This window comes from Abramis brama (genome assembly GCF_963993115.1).
Source record: "Abramis brama genome assembly, chromosome: 4".
Taxonomy (NCBI): Eukaryota; Metazoa; Chordata; class Actinopteri; order Cypriniformes; family Leuciscidae; genus Abramis; species Abramis brama.
Genome location: NC_139966.1, coordinates 37,600,960 through 37,627,066, shown reverse-complemented (window position 1 = coordinate 37,627,066; position 26,107 = coordinate 37,600,960). Strand labels below are relative to the sequence as shown.

At 36.7% G+C, this 26,107-nt stretch overlaps 1 protein-coding gene across 2 annotated transcripts in view; it reads left to right on the top strand.

Annotated features, from left to right (window-relative positions):
- The window catches only part of iqsec3a (IQ motif and Sec7 domain ArfGEF 3a), a 139,187-nt gene extending 119,958 nt beyond the window's left edge, over window positions 1-19,229 (top strand). Inside the window, exons 10-14 of one of the 2 annotated variants that reach the window (XM_084111731.1) lie at window positions 2,554-2,653; window positions 5,177-5,338; window positions 9,530-9,619; window positions 12,279-12,325; window positions 18,588-19,229. In XM_084111731.1, the coding sequence (XP_083967857.1) occupies window positions 2,554-2,653; window positions 5,177-5,338; window positions 9,530-9,619; window positions 12,279-12,325; window positions 18,588-18,629 (441 nt within the window). In that variant the 3' untranslated portion in view covers window positions 18,630-19,229. Of the gene's footprint in view, window positions 1-2,553; window positions 2,654-5,176; window positions 5,339-9,529; window positions 9,620-12,278; window positions 12,326-18,570 lie in introns of both variants that reach the window. The other variant, XM_084111730.1, reaches the window with a different exon arrangement.
- The last annotated feature ends 6,878 nt before the right edge of the window (window positions 19,230-26,107 follow it).

Genomic DNA, 26,107 nt, shown 5'->3' with positions numbered 1-26,107 from the left:
CATAAAAAAGGGAAGAGAAAACCTCAAAACACATTTTCCCATTACAATCATGGGTGAAACTGGGGGAAAGCAGGCTTTTTCAAAAATACAGATGACCTTTGCGAAATGAAACACTCTCTATACATTGTGTGTGAAATGGAAAACTGAAAAATATAACAGGAATATATAAAATCCAAAAATATCAGGCCATTATATATTATTAAGTTTTGTGGCAATATTGATTATCATATCTGCTTTTCCAACTTTGCTCAGAGAAGCTTTGGCATTAATTGTGTTGAGAAATGAGTTGGCTCAGTGATTATTCTTCTCCTTCAAGAGGGTCTCCTGCCACCCATAGATTTGTGGCAGAATGAAATATAGGTTCAATATTGTGGTATTGTGAGTAAACCAGTAGGGAGTCTGGTAAGTAGACTCTTAACACCACACTAATCTATGTGGCCTTCTATTTCTCACATGCACTCAAACATTTTCAATCTTAACACTGACTTTGATTTTGATAGATAGCAGTGTTAATGACTATTCAGAATTGAAGAGAGTCAGTTGAGAATTCAATTCCTGGATTTGAATTGAATTAAGCTAGTAAACATGATGAATAATTTTAATTTGAATGTAATGAAGTAGAAATAAAATGTGTCGAAAATTCAACTAATTTGGTAACACTTTAGTTTAGGGTCCAATTCTCCCTATGATCTATTTGTTTATTAACTTGCATATTACTAGGAAATTGGCTGTTTATTATTACTTATAAAGCTCATATAAGGGGCTTTTCGCTTCTGGTAGTTCTAGGAACTTAGTTATAGGAACTAGCCACCAGGGTGGTTCCCTGAGAACTAATGGTTCCTATTCCCTTAGGAATGTTTTCCTGGTTGCATTCGCACCGCCAGTAGGAACTCTGAAGTGACATAAGCCGCGGTTGTTGTTGTGACTTTTATTTTGACGGCGCGGCAGACTTTTATTTTGACGGTGCTGAGAACGCCAGAACCTGAGCACACATTCTCCGTGTTCATTAGTTTACGATCTGTCTAACAGTCCTGTCTAATACGTTATTGGATAGAACTGTTATACATAGAAAGTAAACAGTATATGAAAAGGCATTAGCGTATGCCGTGTGGTTAATGTCCAGTGTTGCTAAGCAGAAATACATAATCATGTTTGGCTTGGTTCCCTCAAAGTTGCGTTGGATTTTCTATTTAGCTTAAAAGTTAAGAGGCCCATCTATCACTGTTTTACATGTCCGTAGAATTAAATATATATGCTATAATCTGTGTGTTTACATAGCTTTTTTAAAAATGGCTGGTGCTGGTGTTTCGTGTGTGCTCAGCCAATCAGCGTACACTAAAGTCACTGGTAGTTCCTATTGTGCTGGGTTAGACACTAATCTGAAGTAGGAGCTAAATTAGTTCCTCCAAAAGGAGTTGCTAGAACTAAAATCGTTCCTAGTTCCTAGAGTACCAACACGCCAAAATCCGGGTACTTCCGCCAGTAGTTCTAGGAACTATGAAAAGATTCCTCCGGTGCGAAAGCCCCTATTAATGCCTAAATATTAATAAGAAGTAATTAGGAGTTTATTGAGGCAAAATTCATAGTTAATAGTTAATTAATAGTGAGAATTGGACCCTAAACTAAAGTATGACCACTAATTTTAATTACTGTAGAAAGATATATGTGTTTTTTCTTGAGGAGCACTATTTGCGTGGCGTGCTGCGTTCTAAAGCACTTATGAGGTATATTTCAATTAAACTGCCTTAGAAGGTTGACAGTAGCAAGACAGCACACTAGGTTTTGGAACAAAGCTTGTGTTTACCATTCTTAAGTCCCTATACTCACAGCAATGTTCTTTTTCGTTCTTTGTTTAGAGGTAAAACAGCATCTTAGTGAACATCCGACACCGCCCACAGTGATGAGAGCGGCGTCTAGATTAATATGTTAATGTGTGCTGTGCGCTTTCCTCTCAATAACAAAATTAACACAAACAAAATTGAGAGAACAGCAAGCATTTTTTTAAATAAAGCATCAGAGAAGCATCCGATCATAGCAACGTGGATATGTTTGCACGAGCTCTGCAATTCGGCACTGTAGTAAAGTCACGTCAGGTTTATATACATATAGCACTTTATACAATAGATTGCTTAAAATCAAGCAGCTTTACCATATTAAACATGAAAAACAGTGTCAGTGTCTCATTTCTACTATAAAGCAGCTGTCCAGTGTGTTAATGTTTTCACTCGCTTACGTCTGACCTATTCGGGCTCAACGGGAGAAATGAACTGGAAAAGATTTCGACGAGAAAGAAGGCGGAGCCTCCTAACTATTATGTAATCGCCACGGACCAATGGCAGTCCAAAGGATTTTACCAGACGGAGCGAACCTTTCCAGAAAGTTCGTTTTGGCAAACTGTTTCAAACTCCCAAATCGAACTCCAAACAAAGTTCGTCTTGGCCTAATTTTGTTCAAAATGACGTCACATCTGTGATTTCGCTTGAAGTATATGAGGGGCCTTATACTCTTTTTGATAGTGAACCTAATTAACATCTCTATCTCTTTCCTTCACAGATATTGAAATTGTGTCCAAAGAAGAAGAGTTCTGCTGCCTACACCTTCTGCAAGGCCACAGGGTTACTGGGCATGCAGTTCCACCTGTTTGAGAATGAATGTAAGATCCTACAGCTCATGTGGTTAATCCAGCCAGGCTTATTGGTAAAACGTGCCTCTATCTACATTTTTGCAAAACTACAAAAATGTACCTATACATAAAATTCACTGCAGTTTCCATCTGAAATTAGCACTAGTGACAGTAAAACAACAACTTTTATTCCTTTTCACATAAATTATGGTTACAGGGCAGATTACTGATTAATTAAGACTTATTTTCGTGTGGTTCCCACTATACTATATGACATCAAAACACTTTTACCATAGTGCATGATTTGTAAACTAATATATTCTGACATTTGCATAAAAAAACAGCTCCACACAGTATGAATGGCTTTTCCGATGTAGTAAACTTGCTCGAAAGCTCACCTGGTACAGCATTGCACGTATTTAAGTCGCTTTAAAAACAAATCACAATAAAACAGCTTAAAGACTTGTAGAAGCAAGCTAAATGGCATTGCTGCTTCAGCAAATGTGTTTTTTAATCTCACATTTGCTTATGTTAACAGTAACTGTAATGTTTAGGGTAGGGTTTAATGTACATGGTACGTTATTTTCAAATGTTATAGAGCATTTACCTTTTGGTGTCACTCACCTTACATTTCATTTCCAAACTGCCATGGTATGTACAACAACCAACATAATAAAAGGTTGTCAGATTAATGTTCATCTGTTTCATATAAAGCTAAATACAATTTTAGTGACACTCACTGGACATTCATTTCAACTTTCACTCAAAATGTTCCACTAATAACGCAATGTATTATATTATACTATATAATTATAATATAGTAGATAATGTCATATGTAGTAAGTATAATATATCAAAAGATAGGAAAACTCACCGGAACTCTCAGACTTTTGGACCCCATTTGGAACTTTTGTCTCAACAATATTCAGATTCAGAGAATATTGTTATACGATCAAAATTCAATTTAAAAGCATTTTTCCCCCTCGGGTTTAGAATTGTGTAGGATTGTTTTTTTTTTTTTTTGGTTTTTTAGCTTTGTAGGGCAGTGTAAGTAACCTGGTCACTATGGAGTGAAGAAAAACTTCATGCAAGATCCAGACAATTATGTGCCTTTCAAACGCCCACTTCACTGATTTACTTCCAACAAAAAGAATACCACATGATAAATGAAGATGACAGGCACCCTCTCATTTTCCAATTAAGGTGGCCACAAGCATTTCTGTCTTCCTCCCACTCTTTTGCTTTCTCTCACACACACACAAACATTCATGGCAGCTGGGCTGTAATTAAGCGAGATGTGAGTGTTATGGCTCATGCTCATATTTCGCCCCTCTCGAATCTGTAATGATTGACTGAAGAGACTGTATGTGATAGGAGAGACACAAATGAGTAAATCAACAAGTAAACAAACATGTTTTCAGCCACAACCTCAGACAATAAAAGACACAGAATGATTGCTGAGTGGCCAGTCACTGTAGTGATGGAGTTTATAAGGGTTATGCTAAAAGTGCAAGAAATCAGAAATGGTATTATAAAAGTGTTATTAATGTGTTATAAATGCATTATAATGGTATTTCTTAACCTGCAATGACATAAGAAGTTTCCAAGCCAGTCAGAATATATCTGATGCTTAACAAAACATCATCCTGGCATCTTTAATCAACTGATGGTTATGCTAACATCACTTGGGTTGTGTGGGCTATTCGTGAATATTATCTAATATAGCCAACTAACTATTTAGGCAGTGTTTTAAGTTACTGTTGTAGGTAATTCTTTCTAAAACATTGCCAATTTCATGATGAAGGTTATGGAAATTATTAAAATAACCAATAACAGTTGATTTAAAAATGAAGCATTACACCCATGCACTCAAAAAAAAAGAAAGAAAAAAAGTACAATCAACTTGGATGTTTAAGTCATTTCAACTTAAATTGCATTAAACTGACTTTAACATTAGTTGAATCTTGTATAACTTATAAAGACTTGTCAAACATATTATATTATAACTTATTATATATATATATATATATATATATACAGTGTGAATATGTTGAGTTGCTCACTTGCTCTCAAGGGTAAACGTCACCAGCCTCCAAATCTAAAAACTCCTCAAAAGTGGGTCCCTATGGCTAAAAGTTTTTTGTTTTGGTTCTCAGATGATTAAGGAATAGTTCAATTCTGTCATTATTCACTCACCTTCTCGTCATTTTAAAATTATCAAATGTAATGAAAGAAATGACTTTCTTTCTTGCGTGAGACATAAAAGTAGAATTTTTTTAAGAATCTTCAAACTGTTCTTTAGTACCAGTTTGTGACCATATCTTTTTTTAAAGCTCCAAACAGTGCAAAAACACACCAAAAAGTATCCTTAAAGGATAAAACACATGAGATCTATTTACATTGTACTGTTTTCATTTACATTGATGAAGCATTTTTGAATCTGGATGTAAACACGTTCTAGATGTGACCTTTATCAGAGACTAAGATTGTCAGTGAATAACAGCCTACATTTTTGCTAATATAATGCCTCTTTTTTCTCTCATTGTTTTTCAGTCTATCCTCACGCCATCACTATTGTGTCTCCGTGTTCGGGTTCTGATAAGAAGCAGGTGTTGAATTTCTGTGCTCAGAGCGCAGAGGAGCTCCTCAAGTTCGTAGAGGACCTGAAGGAGTCCATCGCCGAGGTGTCAGAGATGGAACAGATACGTATTGAATGTGAGTGGGCTGTGTGTCAAAACATCAAGTGCATGTGTGCAAGAGAATTTTAATGTGTATCTCATTCCACATCATTTTGGGCTTGTTTAGGAAAAGTCGTTACATTTCTAAGCAAATGGTTTCCCTCTGACTGACAAAACCCTTGTCTTTATAGACAGACTTACCTTGAAGGAAGGACCCGAACTATAGGACTCGTGCCTATAGCTCAGGTCCTTCCTTCAAGGTAAGTCTGTCTTGTATCATAGACTTGTGGGTGGGCTCTTTTGACTGGGGCTATTAATCAATCAAGTCAATAAATACTTTTTCATTTTTTCTTGCTTCGTGATGTGAATCAGCAGTCTTCTCTTGAATACTGCACAGTGTTCCCATGGTAACACTGGATAATGCTGTCCATTTGCTGGGTTAACAGAAGAAACCCAGTTGTTTGTAGCCAGCAGCAGTGAAACAGATGCTGAGACACTTATGATTAATAAAACTAAATGTCCGGAAGAAAATGTGAGTGGCTCTTGCCCATGCAAATCTCTCCACCACAATGCTAGGGTGTTGTAAGTGGTTTCCAGGGTGTTTACATTTATGCATTTTCTTTTGACACACCCTTTTATCTAAAGCAACTTGAAATGCATTTAAAGCATACAGTTCATGCCTTCCCTGGGAATCAAACCCATGACCTTGGTGTTGCCAATGCCATGCACTACTGTTTGAGCTACAGAAAAGTTGCTAAGCATGCAACAGTTTATGCACTTTCAAATATTTTCACATTACACCATTAAACTTGAAATGAACTAAATATTACATTAAGGAGCTTATGTTTTACCTGACAAACTTAAATAATTTAAACATACAGTACTGTTACGATCTGGCTGTGTAGACACATCGCACGACGAAGGAGAATAAACACAACAGTCTTTATTAAATCCACTGACAGAAACACAGGAGTTAGCTGGAGAATAATATTAACACAATCACTTAAACATAGACAATGACCGAAAACAAACTGAAACAAACAGGAAGTATTTATACACAAGGAACATGAGGGAACTAAATGGAAACATCTGGACGAGAATTAACTGATTAGTAACCATAGAGACTAACAGAAATGGCAGGAATTAACCAAACAGAACATAATTGTGACACATGTACGGCAAAATGACGTTGATACACACATTTATATTTTAAGTAAGAGTGTCTCATTACTTCTGTATGTTTCAACACACACAAAAAAAAAATATATAAATTGTATATACATTAAAAATATATATTATTTTAGTTTTATATATTATTCCATATTAAAAAAAGGTCTAATATTAAATATTATTTTATATATAGTTCCTTAATAAATATTTACACACACTACCATTCAAAGTTTGGTATAAACTTAATATTACAAGTTTTAGCACTTAATATTTTAAGTTTTAAGTTGCAAAAAGAGTTGCAGCAGGTGAAATAAAGAGATGGATTTAAGGCAGCAGTACAGATATAATAACAAAATTCAACAATAACAAAATACTCAGGATTTCTCACAAATAACTTATAAACAGAACCATCAAACACACGGATGGGAACGGACCAAGAACTGAACAAACACATGGCTTAAGTACAAACTCAAACCAATCAAGGGAACAAGCAACAGGTGTGACTGATAATCAAACAATGAGCAAAGCAAAGAAACTCCAGAAACCAACAAAGGAAACCGAACTAAAGATAGACAAAACCCAGCCATAAACAGAAACAAACACAGAAGATAACCGTAACAGCGACAAATTTATGTATTTATTTATTTATCCTCATTTTGCGGTCTTGGCTCTTCTACTGTTTATTTGTGCAACATTTTTGAAAAAATTCTGTGTATATATTTGCTTTCCCTGTGCGTTTGTCCTTTAGGAATCTCACTGTTTTGATATTCCATAATAAATGAAAAATTTCATTTGTACATTGCAGTCAGGCTTTCAAATATTATCTGAAGGAATTGAGGAGGAAAGAAAGGGAAGCAGGAACAGAGAAATGTCTTTTGGTTTCCATGAGGTAGAAAGACAAAAAGAGAAAGAGAGAGAAAGAGAAAGGGGCTGAGTGCCACTGGACATCAAAGCATGTATTCTGCTGAGGCCAGTTGGTTTTCATTACATCCTGTGCTAGAGAGAGCAAGGGTCCATGGAAAGTCTTGTGCTGTTTTGGATCCGTGTCAGCAGTTTCACTGAGAACAGAGAGATAAGCACCTTTACTCTCTTTCAGGAATACAGCTGTAGTTGAACTGAGAGCTGTCATCTACACAGCTACACATCTTTTCTTTTCCACATAAAAGGAACTTCTCTTTACAACCAAAGCATGAATAAATCCACTTGTGCATTTATACTTTTACTTGTATTTCATGTCTTTGTCTTTATTTTACAAAAAGCACGTAAAGGCAACCTTTTGAGGCAGGTAATCTGTTATCCAAATGAGGCTTCATTCTAGAGCTCTTGCTATGCAATAGTTTCTCTCAATCTAACTTTAAAATGACAGAAAACTACAAAAATAAACCGAGGGTTCAAGGAGAATATCTCAAAGAATAGTAAGGGGATAAATAGTCTTTAATAAATAACTCAGAAGATCACTAAAGATACTTTGGAGATAAACAAACCACACAAACATGGGGGTTTACATGACACCCTTTTGCAAATAAAAACGGAAAACTTTTTATGTGTTTTGGCCATTCATTTACACGACAGCGGCGTTTTGGGGGCCTGAAAAACACAAACTTTTGAAAACGGGTTTCAAAGTGCAAGTTTTTGTAAACGATACGTAGTCGTCTCCATGTAAACTACAAAAATGTGAATTTGTGAAAACTGTGATGTCATGCGCATGCGTATTACGTGTTCAGTCTATAGGCACGTAGTGTTTCTGTACAGAGTGACATCGCCAACTACTGGCCTGGCATGAATAATAAAATCTCATTTTAGTTGTTTTCACAGATCCATGAGAACGGAAATCATTTTGACAACGTTGTCGTCTGTTCATCTAAATTTTATACAAGTGATACTAATTGGTAACCAAGGTAACTAAGGGTACGTTTACACAACAATGATATGCTTAAAGCTGAGATGTTTTTCCTTTGAGTTTTCCACGTACATACGACACCATTGTCAAAACGATCCCCCATTTATATCCGCAAAAACGACTAAAAACGCTGTATTCTGCTGCCAAGCCATTAGATGGCGATGCAACACTATAGACTGAACATGTAATATGCATGAGAATATGCAGAGATTCGCATTTTTGTTGTTTACACAGAGACCGTTTTCAAAAACTTCCACTTTGAAACTCGTTTTCAAAAGTATGCGTTTTCAGGCCTCCAAAACGCCGTTGTCGTGTAAACGAATGGCCAAAATGCGTAAAAGGTTTTAAGTTTTTAGTTGAAAATGGTGTCGTACATAACCCCTGACAGTTAAACTGACAGTTTAATTTTGACTTTCAGAAACACATAGATCAACCTGAAAAAAATACAATAATATTTATAGCCATACTTATATTACTTTGACTCTCTGTTTACACAATCATTATATGAAAAATGACATGAAACCTTTGGTTGAAAATGGTATAAATTTTTTTTATAAACCCACTCAAATCAACATAAAACCTAAACTAGATTTAAAAAAAATCATCATCATTATTGTTATTATTATTATTAATTGTCATATACAGTATTTTCTTTCAATTGCTGTCTGCATACCTTCTCTATTCTCAGGAATCTCTCTATTCTCCTTTTATCCTTCAACGTATTATGGTAATAAATATGTTTAACTATGTAGCATACTCTGTTTTAGTATCCAGATGATTTGTTGTCAGCTATTCTTTGTGCACTCACAGGTTTTATCGAGGCTTATTCCTTTCTAATGGTTTCATTAAATCAGAAGGCATATTTCCCTTTAAAAAGTCCTAATGTAGAGCCAGAGCTTTCTTACAATTATGTCGGAGAAGGGAAAAACTCTTTTGTAGCCTGATTAGAAATGACAGGCAATTATCATCAAGCCCTGGGTGTAAGTATAGTGAATTGGAGCTCTGCTGTTTAGGGCCAGACGGCTCAAGGTTTAGAGCATGTAAGCAAATTGTTGTATGTGTTTAGCTGTTTTGTGCCTGTTTGTTGGTCCGTATAGAGAGTGTGTGTATGTATGTGTTTCTGGCATGGACTTACAACTCTTACAACCCTCTTTTTAGGGGAGTTGGAGAAACAACAGGGAGCCAAAACTCACTCCATCAAAAACAACGGGACTCAACTTGAGTTGAAGGGAAGACAAGGTTCTCCAGGTAATTTACAACAAACAACACTCAGACACACATTTATCTGCTGTATTTCTTACCATTTGCATTTAACATCTGTTCAGGTATTACCTAGCAGGATTCACAGAGTGTGCTATACATTTAAAATATCATCAAAACTCAAAAAACAAAAGAGAGAAAAAAACAAAACAAAATTCAGTTCCAGACAATATTGTTCCCCCCCAGGCATCACAGAGACCAGAAATATGCTGCTTTCTGAGATACCCTATTTTGGTGTAATTTTAAATCAGAATCAAATGTATTCTCTGCAGATAAAGCAATCCCAGAAACCACTGCGATAAGATAGCGGATAAAATCATTAAATATGCATGAAGGATTAAATGAATATACTAGCATTTCATCCCAAACTCAAAAGCATGAACAAAAATTAGCTCAGAAATGGAATATTTTACCCAATATTTGTGTGCACTGTTTGATATGCTTACAAGGCTTCATTAGCCTAGCAACTTGCTGACGGCAAACTCTTGTGCACACACTATTTGTTTGCTGTACGAAGTTGCTGTTTGTTTACAGTGTTTCAGATGAGTCACTTAAAAGTTCCATTAGTTAGCTTAATGCTTTAGACGCTAGCTTACTTAGACACAGGCCGGCACCACGGAGGGACATTGCCCCCTCAGATGTGATTTGTGCCCCCTCAGTTTTAATTTGACCTCCACCTCCAAAACATGATCGATTTAACGATTTAATGCGTACAATCACAACAGTGTGATTAGAAAATTCAGTGTGTCACGTGATCAGCTGCAAAATTCAAATGTGTTTTCGCGCTCAACGCTTTTCATATATCACAACCATTCAGGGTTTTCAACCACATAATGTTTATTTTATGTTTCAGACATTTAAATACACATAAGTACCAGCAAAAATATATATATAGTTTGTTAAATACACACTGAAGTCTATGAAAGCAGCAACAATAATCCTTTCAATTATAATTTAACGAAGTGTGTTATTTATATCAGATACATATTGTGTTGGTAACTATAAAGTTCACTCTATTCTTCATCCAGTTCTCCGGGCACTTACTTTTATGTATTTCGGGAGCAGTGGATGAATTAACGTGATGTAAATCTGACAGATCCGATTGAATTGCAGCGCAATCTAACATGGCGGACGCCCATCGCACGTTACAGATCAACATGATCATTATAAAGAAGTTTGAACTACAAAACACATTCACTTACATGTTTTTGACAATCTGAATTATATCAGATAGTTCATGATATAATTCACAAGTTTGTGAATATTTTAAATAAAAAATGAAAACAAAATAAAAGCGATACATCTGTCAGCGCTATTGTGGAAGCGGTTCCTTCCTCCCCTCCGACATGCACCCCTGGAACGTGATTTTAACTGAGGGGGACCCAACTGAACAACCACCCCGCAAGATGGCGCCCTTAAGAATTATGAATGCCCCAGTTCGGCTCTGCCTAGACAGTAGATGAGGTAAAAGTGAGTTAGTTAGGTTATGGAACAGAGTTCGAGAGTTTTTTTGAGATGGAGACAGGATGATTACATGCATTCTACATCTGTGCTTTTTTACTGTAAGCAATAGAGAGACAGTGTGATTTTGTCTAGGGTTGTATTATTGATGTGAGTTTCAATACAGTAGTGTATTGAAACCTAAAACACCCCTCAAAAGTCAAACAAAAATACAGTCTACTGAACCAGCCTCCAGACTTCAGTCCAGTAGACCAATGTTTGGGTGAATCTAAAAAAAAACACCAGGTATAATTCACTACAAAAATAAACATAAAAAAATTATATTTCTCTTAATATTATTGATTTGACTGCAATGACACTATTGGGTGAGGACTGAACTGAGCTTGATGATGACATCACTGTTTTCTGCAGAACTGCTCTATAGGTGAAATGAGCAAATTTAATATTTGATGATCTTTTCAATGAAACTAATTCAACACTGAACTGACTTCAAATGAACAATCACACATTTTTCTTTTAGAGCTGCTGTACAGCCGAAATTACGTGTTTGAATCATTGAATAATTTTCCTGTTATCACTGTAAAGCTGCTTTGAAACAATCTCTATTGTATAAAGCACTGTATAAATAAAGGTGACTTGATTTGACATAATATAAAAAAAAAGAAAAATGAAAAAGAAGCCTATTCTTGAGACAATAAAGCACTTATTCCATTTTTTTTTGTGTGATTTAAATAGAGATATTTAAATTGCAAAGTACTTAGAACTACTTGTAGTATTTGTTTCATTTATACTTATTTAAATAATTGTATTTTTTGTCATTTTTGACTGTATTACAGTAATGAGAATCATAGTTTAGAAGATTTAATAAGAATTCCAAAACAAAACAAAAAACTCAACTAACAATTTATTAATTATAATAATTTGGGGCAGAATATATACTTAAGTGGCACAGTGAACCACCACTGATAAATATAGCATTTGTTTGTTAAATTCATGCTGCTTTAAATTGTATTTTAAATAATTCAAACAACAATTTTGTTGTAGAATAAGAAAAAATATCCAGACGAACATTTTGTTGTAGTGATTAAACCTAATTCCAAGCATATTTACTCAAACTATCATCTTGTACTGTATGTATCCAACCATTCCTTAATCTTTAGTCTGACCTGGATTTCTTTTCTCACAGGCAAACAGGAATTGAACACATCACAGAGCGGACACAATGCAGTAGAGGTAAGAGCTCAGTGTTCTCGCAGGTAAGTCTCTACAGACCCCTAGAAGCATCCGTCAAACAGCGTGGGTAGCTTACAGCGCATAGAACACATTAAGTTAGTGAACAGGAATTAACAAGCTACAACAGCCATATGTTCCTGCTGGAGTGAAAAAGCAGTGTCCTCAACCAGACGACCTTCCACTTCCCCTCAAGCCAATCTAAACGTTATCGCCGCCAAACCCAAAATCATCAGAAGCCCCCTGGAGGTAAAACTCATCTGTGCACTGCTGCCCCCTCCTGTTAAATTAACACTGCAGTGTGGAGGAGACTTTCAAGAGCATTGCCAACAGAGGCACAGCTTTATTCAAGTGTGAAGAAAACAGTTCAGCAGAATCAAACTGTTCAGGAGAAAATGGAGAGTGTTTCAATGCACGTTATGAAAGCTTTCCATCATTGCGGTAGCGCTTATGAGGGAGTGTTTTTTTTTTGCCAAAAATACGCAAACAGCATGACTAAACTCTCACTCAGACATGACTATATGTCTGTTTTTTATTATATGGAAAAATCCAGCTGTGATAATTGTTAGTCTATGTACATAAGCTTGTGGTGTGTTTTTAAGTCACCATATTAAGTTTAAAAGTAGTTAGAAAAAATAGGTCTTGAAACTCAAACTGCATCATATCAAGTTATTAGGGCAAGTTATTATATTTGTGTACAGTCGAAATATATATAAAAAAAAAAAAAAAATATAGCTGCGAGCAGCGATGGAGGGCCCAAGCCGGTGGCACCGCCACCCTGGTGCCTTAGGCACCGGGGTGGCGGTGCCACTGGCTTGGGCCCGCAATCGCTGCTCGCAGCTATATTTATATATATATATATATATATATATATATATATATATATATATATATATATATATATATATATATATATATATATATATATATATATATTGATTGAACCTAAGTAAAATAGTTTCTAAAAAGTGTCTAAATAGTTTCCTAAAAATAGTCTTAAAATATACTTTTAAGACTGGAAGACTTCTTTTTCACAATTGACCGTTCGCAAAGACCCGCCCCCTTTAGTTACTGTTGCTATGTCCGACAAGGCATGCCGCTCTCACGCCACACATGTTCTCATGCAGTGAAAAATACACTGCGGAGCAGAGAGGACACTGACAACGAGCCAACAGACAAAAAAGACCAGGTTACTTTTGGTATGAAACAAAGTCTCAACTTTCAAATTTGGTCAATTAAAGAAATGTAAATAAATACCGTTTTGTGGCTCTTCAATGTGTTGTGACAGATCGCTGTAGCGCCTCAGTTAAAGCTGTACGTGAACTGATCATCTCTTCCTTCTAGTTAATTTCTAGCATCAAATAAACATGAATGAACATCAGAAGTAATGTTATTTCAACAGTGGTAATACGTCAATCAAACTCCCTGCGAAGGGGGAACTGACGACATGAATTAAGGCTGTGACATACCAAGCCGACATAAATTAACTAGCGGTGAGGAAAGTACTAGCGGACAAAAAGCTGCGCTTGAACACACCAAAAGAAGAGAACTAAAAAGAACTAAAGGCGACTGTGAACTAGAACATGCGTTTTGTGCTTGTGTGTAAGTAAATATCTGTCTATATCAGCAGGTATCAATTCATCATTCAAAAAGGGAAACCGAAAATAGGACTGCAGATATACAAACTGTAAACAAAGCAGCCCTCACTTACCATTTTGAATATCAATCATGCTCATGCTGATGGCTCATGCTGTTATGAAAATATTCACACATTTGAATGTTCAGATAAGATGACATTAAATTAGAACAGCCTTCTGTCTGTGTTGTCTTGACTTCTTTGCTCGCTTCTTTTCTCATGCACTCGTTCACTAAGATGAACAGCCAATCAGAGTTCTCTCTCAGACGGCCGCCGATTCAACATGCACAATTGGCCAAAAAAACAAACAAAGGGGGTGCGGAACACACAGCAAAAATGGTGTGACCGTCGGCTTGGCGTATCAAGGACTAAACAGATTCAGTTTTTATTCGCAAACTTACACTCAATGCTAACTAGACGTTCAACAGTTCAAACAAGCCCCAGTTAACTCTAACATAAATCTGATGTAGCATCCTCTCTGCAGGGTTATTAAAGACACTGTAGCAGACAAACTCTGCATAAAATACATTACCCAGAGGGCCATGTGATTAGCATCATGATGTAGCACCATCTTCTGTGCACATGAGGGAACTCAAGGACACAGTGTCAAACAAGCACTGGGCATAGACCAGTAAATGAAATGGAGCAAACTGACCGGTGACCTTTTTAGGAATGACAGTATGTGGTCTAAATGGCAATGCATGTAGAATAATAATAAATAATAAAAAAGTCAAAACGACAAAAAGATCTGTCACTGTTGAAATAGAAAGTTTGTATATATGGGGGTGGGCGGGGGTAATAAAAATGGTAAAAGCACATAACAAAAATACTAAAACTAAAAAAGGTTTATACACTTTATATTAAATTTCATTAACAAACATTATATAATGCTTAACCGATCCTTAGTTAATATATATTCACAAAGCTAGAAATATATTAACGTGCTTGTTAATGTTTACTAATGAACTTATTAAACATTACATGTTGATTGATTACAATATCATTATTTAATGTAAATTAAAATGCAGCAGACTTTAAGTATACCAATTTAGTGTACCAACAGTAAAATTGCAGGGTATTTATATTAAGCACATAAATATGTACATTTATTTGTAGTATACTTAGCATAAAATAAATGTATTTCAAATACATTCTGGTATATTTATTTTTAGGGTGAATTCAGGTCACCTTTGCCATTGAGATGACTGACCATAAAGATATTAAATTATTAGTAAATAATGAATAGTTTAAACTTTAGTGGGTTTAGTTGGGTACTGCAAAAACATGAACAAATAATTAATAAATGATTTGTAAAAAAATAAATAAAAATACACACCACAACAAACAAAGACCAAATATATGACCTTTAAGACTGTGGTTGAGTTAATGAATAATATATTATCATGAATAGTGTGTGAAGTGCCTAAAATTACTAATTAAACTATTTTTATCAATATTTGAAAAGTGGATTAGGTAATATATTATGAACTTTAATGAACTAATGGAGAGTTGCTGAGCTTCAGCATAGTCACATTTATACAGAATTCAGTGTTATTTCATAATTTATCAGCAGTTTGCAGTATGACACTTTTTTAATGAGATTTGTTAGCATTTTATCAGATGTAACCATCTGTTACTCATTATGTAACCTTTAATATGTTTATATAAACATTAACACGCACGTTATCTAACAGCTATTTGAGTATATTAACGAATGGCCCGTTAAGCATTATTTAATGTTTGTTAATGATTTATCTTTCAATCATTGTAAAACATCTGTCAAAATAATTTGTAGCTTTAAAAAAAAAAAAAGTGCATGATCATATGAATTGAAAGTTTAATGGCATTTGTAAGCATTTCAGTTCACATTAAATAACAATCATTATGTAATGTTCATAATGTAAAGTTTAGTAAACATTAACAAGCTCATTATCTCATATTTCTAGCTATGTGAATATATATTAACTAATGGTCTGTTAAGCATTATATAATGTTTGTTAATTATTTATTTCTGAATGTTAATATAAAGTGTTACCAAAACAGATAACTCAAACACTCTCTTTACAAACAGGAAATATGAATAACAACTACTCTTGGCATTTCAAGATTCTGATTCAACAAATCAGAAGGATCCTAAAGAAATTGCTTAAGAAAATATATACCATATTTGGTCACACTTTAGAATAGGGTCCAATTCTCACTATTAACTATTAACTACGACTTAATAAACTTCTAATTACTGCTTGTTAATAGTCAGTAAGGTAGTTGTTAAATTTAGGTATTAGGATTAAGGGATGTAGAATATGCAGAATAAAGGGGGTCGCACACCGGACGCGCAGCTCAGCGCCGCGCCGCGCAGCGCCACGTCTTTTAAATTCGAACACATTATTCTCTATGAGAGTACACACACCGGCGGCGCCTTTCGGCGTCTGTCCGCGGCGCCCAGCAACGGCTCAGGACCGTGTTCAAAATCCTGCCGCACCACAGAGCGCCATTTACATAGTTTTATATTAAATTTACATTTATGTGTCTCAAATCGTAGTTAATGTATATACGGACTTCACCCTATGCTGCAATATACATTTAGTTTTTTATTTATTTACAGAAATCAGAAAATTGCTGATGTTATCGGATTTTCAGGTGAGAGTTGTCCTAGACGTGGCGCGGCGCGGCGCTGAGCTGCGCGTCCGGTGTGCGACCCCCTTAAGGCATTAATATGTGCTTTATAAGTACTAATAAACAGCCAATATGCTAACAAGTAACTAGTTAATAGGGAGAATTGGACCCTAAATTAAAGTGTTAACCAATTTTTTATTAGAATTACCAAAAATCAACAGCTACCATTAGATGTAACATATTAGTAGCCTGAACATGATCAGAGTGGCAGCGACTTCCTGTCTGGCACTGAAAACCCTCACCTTAATCATGCCACATGTAAATGTCAGCACCCCACGAACCCCTGAAGGGCACCGGCTGTCAGAACACATCGCAGGCAGTAGAGGGGTCAGAGGAAACGCCAGCCACATCCTGGAGGAGAGGGCGAAAGAGAGAAAGAGAGAAAGAGAGAGAGAAACAAGGTGTCTAACCACTATAGACTAGTTGAGCCACCTGCCAATTTACACATGGTAGTACCGCCATCACATTTAATAAAACATGCTCTAGCTGTTATGGATGGCAGTGATTGACACATGATAGCTGGACAGGTATATAAGGTTGAGATGGACTTGACCTGAAAAGTGCAGACACAAACTTTTGATAAAAGAGACAAAAATGGAAGCTGAAGTGTGTTGGAGGGTTGCTGAGCTTCAGCATAGTCACATTTATGCAGAATTCATTGTTATTTCATAATTTATCAGCAGTTTGCAGTATGAAATATTTTTTTTTTTGCACTTTATGTATTCATGAAGTCAGATTTGGAATATGCAGATTTGAAAAAACAACAACATTTCAAATCCATTTAACTAAAATAATAATAAAATAAAAAACATTTTTAATGTTTTAGTGCTGAACTAAGGCAGCCCTAACAATCTAAAACTAAAATACCAATGCTATCTCACGACCAATTCGTACAAATTCGTACGATTTGTCAAATAGGTTTAGTGGCCGGGTCAGGGGTAGGTGATTCGTACAAATTCATACGAATTAGGCAATTTGTAAAATATCTATGATTTAGCAACAATCGTACGAATTCGTGTGAGTGAAGTCGTATGAATTCGTACGAATTAGCCACCTCGTAAATTACGTACGAATTGCCGTGAGATTGTGCTTGAAAATACCTAAAACTAGGTAAAACTTACGGAATCATCATACTAGAAACTTCTGTTCACCAATACAGTTTTTACCTCACCTGAAACCCCCCACACTCTCTGTTCTCAGACAAAGTGGTGCACTGCCAGTCAATTCGTGCCCTAACTCCAACAGTCAGGAAGATTGATTCACAAGATGAAGATGTCCTCACTTTAGCCCTCAAGCTAAACCTTGAGAGCCACCATCTATCCTGAGACCAAGCTAGACTAACTCACTTTTTCACATGTTCATCACTCCTCAAAGTCATCAATCCCAGAAGCGTGTCTGTATCCCACAGACAACCGTGGAGACATTTCATTAGAGCCCAGGAGATGGTTAGAAAGAATGAGAGAGTTGTTTGCAAGTCATGGCAAACTCTTGTTTAAGCCCCGAACCTTAAGTGTTAGAAATAGTGATGGCATGCGTTCAGATGTGTGTCGTCTGTAGTTGTCCAACTACACCCTTCCCATTGTTTAACCTGTCCCACCCTTTCTTGTCCCCCTTCTTCCCTGAATCGTTCTTCATTCTCTATTCCTAAAATGCTCAAGTGGTTTCCAAGGGAGACACAGGGGCCCTCAGTGTCCTCTTAATAACCACCACGCACCTTAGAGACACAAACACACGGCCCCCGAAACCCTCCACATCTGCATCCCCAATTCCAGCTTCCCACCCTCTGTCCGAGTTGCAAGACACCGAGCAAACCCCTTGTGCCACCCAACACTTTACGCATGTCTTTTGTGATGTGTGTTCACCGGAGGGCTGATGGCGGTAGAAGGAGAACAGTCTTATAACATATGATGCTATCTCTGACTGTTTTCTAAACTAGGTGTCAATTCACAACAGGCTTCAGACGTACCAGCTCAACACGGCACCGTCGAGCCCTGAGAGCGCCGCCCTTCTCAACCACCAGAGGGAGCTCTTCCAGCAGCCTCCATTGCAGCACGCCAGCCCCACACCCTCGCACTCCTACCAGCCCGTGGCACTGACCGAGATACGACCAGACACGCTCATCCAGTGCCAGCAAATCGTCAAGGTCATCGTCTTGGACAAAGGCGGTCACGGCCGCATGGAGGCGTTCCTCAGCCAGAGCCCCACTCATCACCAGCTCATCCAGTCTGTGCTCTCCACACCAGTGCATTCACCCGACAGCGGAGGCAACCAGGGGGGGAACGACGGCTCACAACCTCCATTGCCTCCACCACCACCACCATATAACCACCCTCACCAGTATATACCCCCAGATCCCCGCCTTGCACTGCAGAGGACACCAAGTGGCTCTCGTAGCCTAATGTAGAGTTAAAATCGACAAAACTGCAGGCGCACTTTTACAGTATTTATCTACATATGTATATATATGAAAGAAATATAATGAAAAAAGTTATCTCTATACATATATTTAAGGTAACAGACATGAAGATATGAAGACTTTATTGACTTTGCAGATATGTGTAAACAACTAATAAGAAAATACGATTTACTTAATCGCGGTGTATTTTGAAACGTTATGTAGTTTTAAAAAATTTCTTAACGGTTTTCGTCTTTCTGGACACTCTCTGAGATTATATTGCTGAGTACTTGTCCTCGACAGGATTTCTCTGGTGCATTTTGTTATAGACAAAATGATTTCACGAAAGAAATGTGATACCCGACAACATTCGTTTCAATTCCACTGACACTTGCTTTTGTGTGGGAGCTGGTTTTAAGTGTAAAATCACCCTTTTGGCTTTTATTATCCTACTGATGTCTATTTAGTGTGTATGTGTGTGTATGCTTTTGACTGGAAAATGATGTGCGTGCCAAAACGAGGATACCCTCCACCGTGGACTTTTTGCACTCTTGAACGCTTAGGGCTAGAGAAAACATTTGTGCTTATATCGATCATTTAGATTCCCTACAGGTATACAAACATTTGAAGAAAAAAAAAAATATATATATATATATAATATACATTTAAGCAGTACCATTTGCCACAAACTGTTTCTTCCCCCACTTATGTGGCTGATGTTGTATCCCTGTGAAATGTGATTTACTTCCTTATCACCTATCTTTGAAAATGTCTTTTATGTCACTTCTTTTAACTTATATATGTGTGTAAATTAAGAATGTAGAAAGTAATAAGGCTCTTTCACATGACTCGTACCATTGTTCCCAAGTGTGTTGAGGCTTGGGTCAAACGTTGGAACACGACTCCCAAAATGAAGACAATTTCAACTTTGACCTCATTTTCTGCTGTTCTTTTAAAATATAATATAATTACCAGAAAATTTGCATGACTTATCATCACGTGAGCAGTGCCAATGCAACAAATGAAAACGTTTTCAATATTCAAGGGGAATTCGCTAATGGATTGCACCCACCTTTAGCACCATTAATTTGCATGTTCTTGTTTTAGCACCTGATTTGCAAATCTTGGCACAAACATTGTCAAAAATCATATTAAATACATTATTTCGTCACAATCCCAGCGGACTACCACAATCTGGCATGCTTTACAAGGAAAGTACAGCATTGCTCCGGTGGACTGAATGGCCATTTATGACACTCTTCTCCATTGTTTGATCATCATTTGATGCATTATAGATGCCATCCCTGACAGCAACGTGTCAGGGATGACACGCAGATAGTGTTGGCCCAGATCTGGGCCACATGTGGATTCCATGCTTACCAGATGTGGGCCGGATCTGGGCTGGGTTTCCCAAAAGCATTGACTTTCTGCTAGCATTTTTTTTTTTTTTTTTAAGTTGCCAGTCACCGCCAGCGTTTTTGATCATTTTGACAAAAATGTAATGGACCCAAAAATATTTAGTTGTATGAATATCTGAACATGCAATATATCAAAAGAAAGAATAGAGCATCTGCTTTTAAACAACACAAACAACATTATATTCTAGCTTCATGCATTCTTTCTTTATCAGCACTTGTCTGTGGGTAAGTTTCATAAAAAAGCAAATTGTTGAACAATAGAAAATCGTGTTTATTTTTCTCCAAAGTCTACAACATGCATAAGCAATGCTTTTATTGCTTGTTTCTGTTCCTTTTTCGCCTGTGTTCTGATCCAGAGATTCAGTACTCTTTCAGAAGATGTGTAATAGCACCCCCTACCGTATAACAGTGAAAACACAGAAAGCCAGAAAATTCCGTCAATGGCGGGGAAGCGTTGTCTCATAAATGATGGAAAATTCCGTCAATGGCGGGGAAAGAGTTAAGCTCAAATACATGTCACCTCTTCCGTTGGCTTTCACTATGTTCACTGTTTACTACCTAGCAATTTCGTAAAATAGCCTTTGCGAAGGTCAAAGCGTGCAGAGGGCTGTGTTAAAGCCCTGACACGAGTCATGTGAAAGGGCTTTTAGTATGTGGCAATGTATCCCGGCTCAACAATAGAAAAAAGAGCCAATCACAGCCAGCGAACCCTGTTTGCAACGGCTATAGTTCTCACGCTCAGGAATTTCAGAGAGTACCTGAAAGAAGACTGAGATCTTTTAATGCTTGTACTTGAACTTTATGTAGCAACTTGGAACGTATAAGGCCATTGTGAAAAGGCCATTCGATCCCAGCAACCATCTTTGGACACGTTGTATGTTTGTCTGACATTTTGTGAAAAGATGACAGAATGCTGCATTACTGTCGTCACATGACTCAGACAATGTAACATGGTTTCATTGTGATATTCCTTCATCAATACTCACAACTACATAAAACGCCCAAGAGACACATCGTCAGAATTATCTCTGCTGTTTCACTCCTAAAACTCTTGTTTGAAGATTTTCGAGAGCCAAGTGAAGCTTGGAACATCAACTGAGATGCACATTGTTGGCACAAAACACTTTAACCTAAATGTTTGTCTGGCTTTATCTAGTTGTTTTTCCCCAGCTGAATGGAAAACATTTAAATGGTTTATTTTTGTTTTGCTTGTATGTAGCTCATATATCAGCATATAAAGCAGCAAAGAATTAGCTCTGATAAATGTTAACTACCCACAATACATCCATTTCTGATAAAAGCTGTCATTGAAACATTAAAGTCAACATGAAACAGAATTCACCACCTATTTTGCTTCCACTGTGTAATGTGTTAAGGATGTGTAAAGTGATACATGATATTTAGTGAAAATTTTGATTGGACCATGAAAAGTGGGTGTTACCATAATGGAGCCAGACATAAATTTATGTTTAGAAACGTAAAGGTGAAAATCATGCTCGATGACCCACATTGGTGATTCTTTTTTACGTTATTTTCTATTATTGTCGTAATTTTTATTAAATTAACGTTAATGTACTGTAAGCATTGCCTAAATAGCTGTTTGCAATATCACATAGGAGAAACTAATTTGTTTTAGAGGCACAGAAACCATGAATGTGTAGTAATTTGATTTCATGTTGACTTTAAGCTGAATTTGTAATCGTAACACCATTGATATGCCATAGTTAGCAGTGTGTCCTGTTTCCTCTGTTTTCTTATGATTGGGCATTTGTTTCATAATTATATTGCTGCTGTTTGGAGCTCCGAATCTCATTTTTGTTTCCTCTTCTCATTGTGTCTTTATTTCCATGTACAATGACGATTTGTACACCAGGTGTTTCATTTATATAGAAACTCAACTGTACAACCTGGACATTAGAGAATTGTCTATTCCTCTGAATGAACGCTGCATCATTTTGTTTCTCACACATTTTCATTCAAAAATAGAATTTCTGTCATTATTTAATCTTCATATCAAAGCCTGTTGTTGTGTCAGCTTAAAAAAAAAAAAAAAAAAAAAAAAAAAAAAAAAAACAATAAACAAGTTAATTGTGACTTTATGTCACAGAATTATGATTTCATATCTCATAACTGCAATATTTGTGACTTTATTATGCTTTCAACAACTCAGACTCATTGGAAAAAAATGCATTTGGTGACATCTGCAAAATGATATGATGTTCTCGCATGTCGCTGCACAATGAAAGTGAAATGTTCAGTGGATGGCACTAAAAGCGCGTTCAGTTTTCTCTGAAACCGATGGTTATGAATGTGGCAAGATATGCATGTATTTCTGCAGTTTGGAAATGAAATGTCCAGTGAGTGGCAATAAACGGTTAATGCGCTATAGCGTTTTAAAATAATGTACCACTTACATTAAACCATACCCTAAACCTAACCGATAGTGTTAACAGAAGCAAACGTGAGATAAAAATGTGTTTCCTGAAATAATCCATTGCCATTTTATCTTGCTTCTACAATTCTTTGAGCCCTTTTGTCGAGTGTCATGACTTGTGTTTCATGCATTGCAAGTGTGCAACCTGCTGAGCAAACAAGCAAGTTTTTGTGAAAAAAGAATAAAAGTTGTAGCCTGGCAAGCCAGACCTACATCAAGATGTTAGGTCTGGCAACTCACCATAGTCACGGCTCAATCCGAGGGGCGGGATAAACGGCTGTCTTTCAAAATTCGAATGACTTAAGTGCCGTTCTTTGCTCTTTTCTCAAAGAAAAACTTAACTCCAAGTCCTCCAGAGTCGCGGCCAAAGCCGATTCGAAAGACTGTTCTCCAGCAGCAGCCATTCTTTGTTTTCAAGTAGCAGGAACCGTCGCAACTCTGTCATCATTATGTTAAGCCCGCCCCGCCTACTCTATACATGACGTGATTGGACTGACCCAATTTAGGTTTTTCCAGCATGAAAATCAACGGAGAGTTGCTAGACTACCCTGGCTGCAAAATACATTTTGCTGCCGCTAGGGTGCGTCTAGATTTCTAGGCTATAAAAGTTGTGTTTTATTGCCACTAGTGGTCATTTCAACATACAAGCATACATTTCCAATGAGCCTTTGTTGGATTCATAGATTTCACTATTGTATCGGAAAAAGCGATGTGAATATTCTTCAAAATATTTCCTGCATACAAAATAATAGTTTGGAACAACATGAGAGTGTGTAAATAATGACAGAATACTTCACAGATCCAGCCTTAGAGTAACAGACAGCTGTCATGCAGATTGATCAAAAAATTTCAACAGCAGCTTAGTCTGGAAAATAAGTGTGTTGGAGAATGGCACAACCTGCTTGAAAAATGGTGAATGGTTTCCTTTCTAAGTAATACTGAGTGACAGGAGTTCACTTTTTGTCTTTCTCTCTTCGTAGCCTTGCATTTCACCCCTGAGGGAGTTGGCGTGGAGGTGATGGAAACAGGGAGCCAGATGAATTGTGCATGACCCCGGTTTTGAGGAGTTTATTATGCTTGAGCGAATGTGCCCTGGCTAGCAAATAAGATGTGATCTAACCCAACACATGAGTGTTGAATTAAAGCCTTCACACAACCAAAGGCTATAATGCTAATGCTAACCTTGGTTTAGCCTGCAGAAGGGCTATTGCACTGGTGTGCAATGCAGCCTTCAAGTCATACCAGAATGATGGTATTTTAGAGATGACTGCACTCGAGAGACACCATGATGTCGTAATCATCATTAGCTTGTATGCTAACTACTCATTTAGCTGTTTTTTTTTAAAAACTATTATTATTATTGAAGAGACATTCTTGTGTGATAAAACCGTTTCTCATCATTCTTTGGGGCAGCACAAGAATTATAAAATACATAGATGAGGCATTAACTATACACTAATGTGCATCCTTTTGTTTTGTAGCAGTACAGCTAAAAAGCTAACTGTTTTTGTTCGGAAGTAAAGACAGGAAGAAAAAAAATGCTTAAAGCGCACATTTTATTCCAAACAAGATCACTTGAACACACATCATGTTTTACTGATGATTTCACAACTCATTAAAACATCCCTGGAGAACTTGAAAACAGCATAGCATCAACGTTTATTAGCACTACTTTTGACAGCGAGTTATTGTGAGTTAGCAAGTTATTTAAAAGTGTGTTTGAAAGGCCCATTATACAGTTGTGTGTTTTACTCTGCCTATATGATAGATTTATTATATTAAACATGATTTCTGTCTATTCCAGGCCTACATGTGTGGTCTGGTTATTTCTTTACTCTCCATTTCAGACTGACATGAGTGGTTTGTTGTATCAGTAAATGATGGCGCCTTTTTGCAACTGTAATACAGAGCCATGGATCAACACAGGTCAGAGGTCAGCAAACTAATAATATCTATTTTTCCTGTCAGAACTGCTGCTAAAATGGAAGGCAGTAATAAAATATCACTGTGCATATTGGTTTTGGCTTCAATACTGCTGCTTTGCTCTACTGGATTGTTAGTGTATATCAAAGTATGCGAGAAATAAAGACCATAGTTCCTCTCAAGACATTCTTATTGTTTAATTTTCTGATGTTTTTTTTAAAAAAAAATGTTTTTTATTAATCACTAACTGTTTTTGCTTTTATACAATTTGAAACTAATCAACAAATTATTTTGTGAGGATAAAAACAAATACAATCATCACAATAAACGTTATCTTTGTAGCTTTGGTAACACTTCACATAGACCTTGATCAGAGCACATGGCATAGGCCCATTTAATTTGATGTAAAATGAAAAAGAGACTATATTGAATAAATTCAATATGCTGTACGATGTTAAAGACTCCATGAAATCAATGTTTTAGTTCATGTCTATGAAAGCTTGAGACCTTCGATATGTCCCACCCAAACTTCAACAGGAAATACGTCAGGACCGCATGCTAAGGACCGCAGTGTCTAGCATCAGTCGCTAGCATGCCTCTTAAGGCCTGGGGAGTGAGGTTTACTCGCACAGCTCTTACTAGTTTGCTTCTGTTACACTCAACCCCCTAAACCTCACTCCCATCCGGGTCAAGGCACCAAATGTAACCAGTCCTACTCGACCCACTCCGATCGGGATTTGAACCGGTGTCTCCAGCATGGGAAGTGGGCGTGCTAACAAGGACGCTAAAGACCAGTCTCTAGTTTCAGTCACTAGTGCGCCTCTTGAGGCCAGGAGAGTGAGGTTTACATGCACAACTATTAGCTTGCTTCCGTTACACATGCATAATATAGCATTTAGTTGTTTTTGTGGATCTGTGTGAACGGGGATTGTTTTGACAACGTTGTCGGCTGCAAAGGCAAACTTTTCCATTTTTAGTACATTATTGTTGTGTTAACGTAGCTTAAATGATTAACAGTTAAATTGATTTTACAGATAGGACTCTCATAGCCTTATTTCCATTATTTCAAATTGAATGTCGTCTACTTTAAAAATATTGTCTATTACAGTGTATGTTACACATATTATATGTAAATAGAATTAGATACAATACTAATAATCCTGATGTATTCACAAGCATGCTCAGAAAAAAAGTTATATGAAGTATGTACATTAGCATGACTTAGTTCTTACTACACTTTAACATGAATGCTGTAATGTAAATGCTGAAATGAATGAAAACAATGCATGGTTTACACAATCTT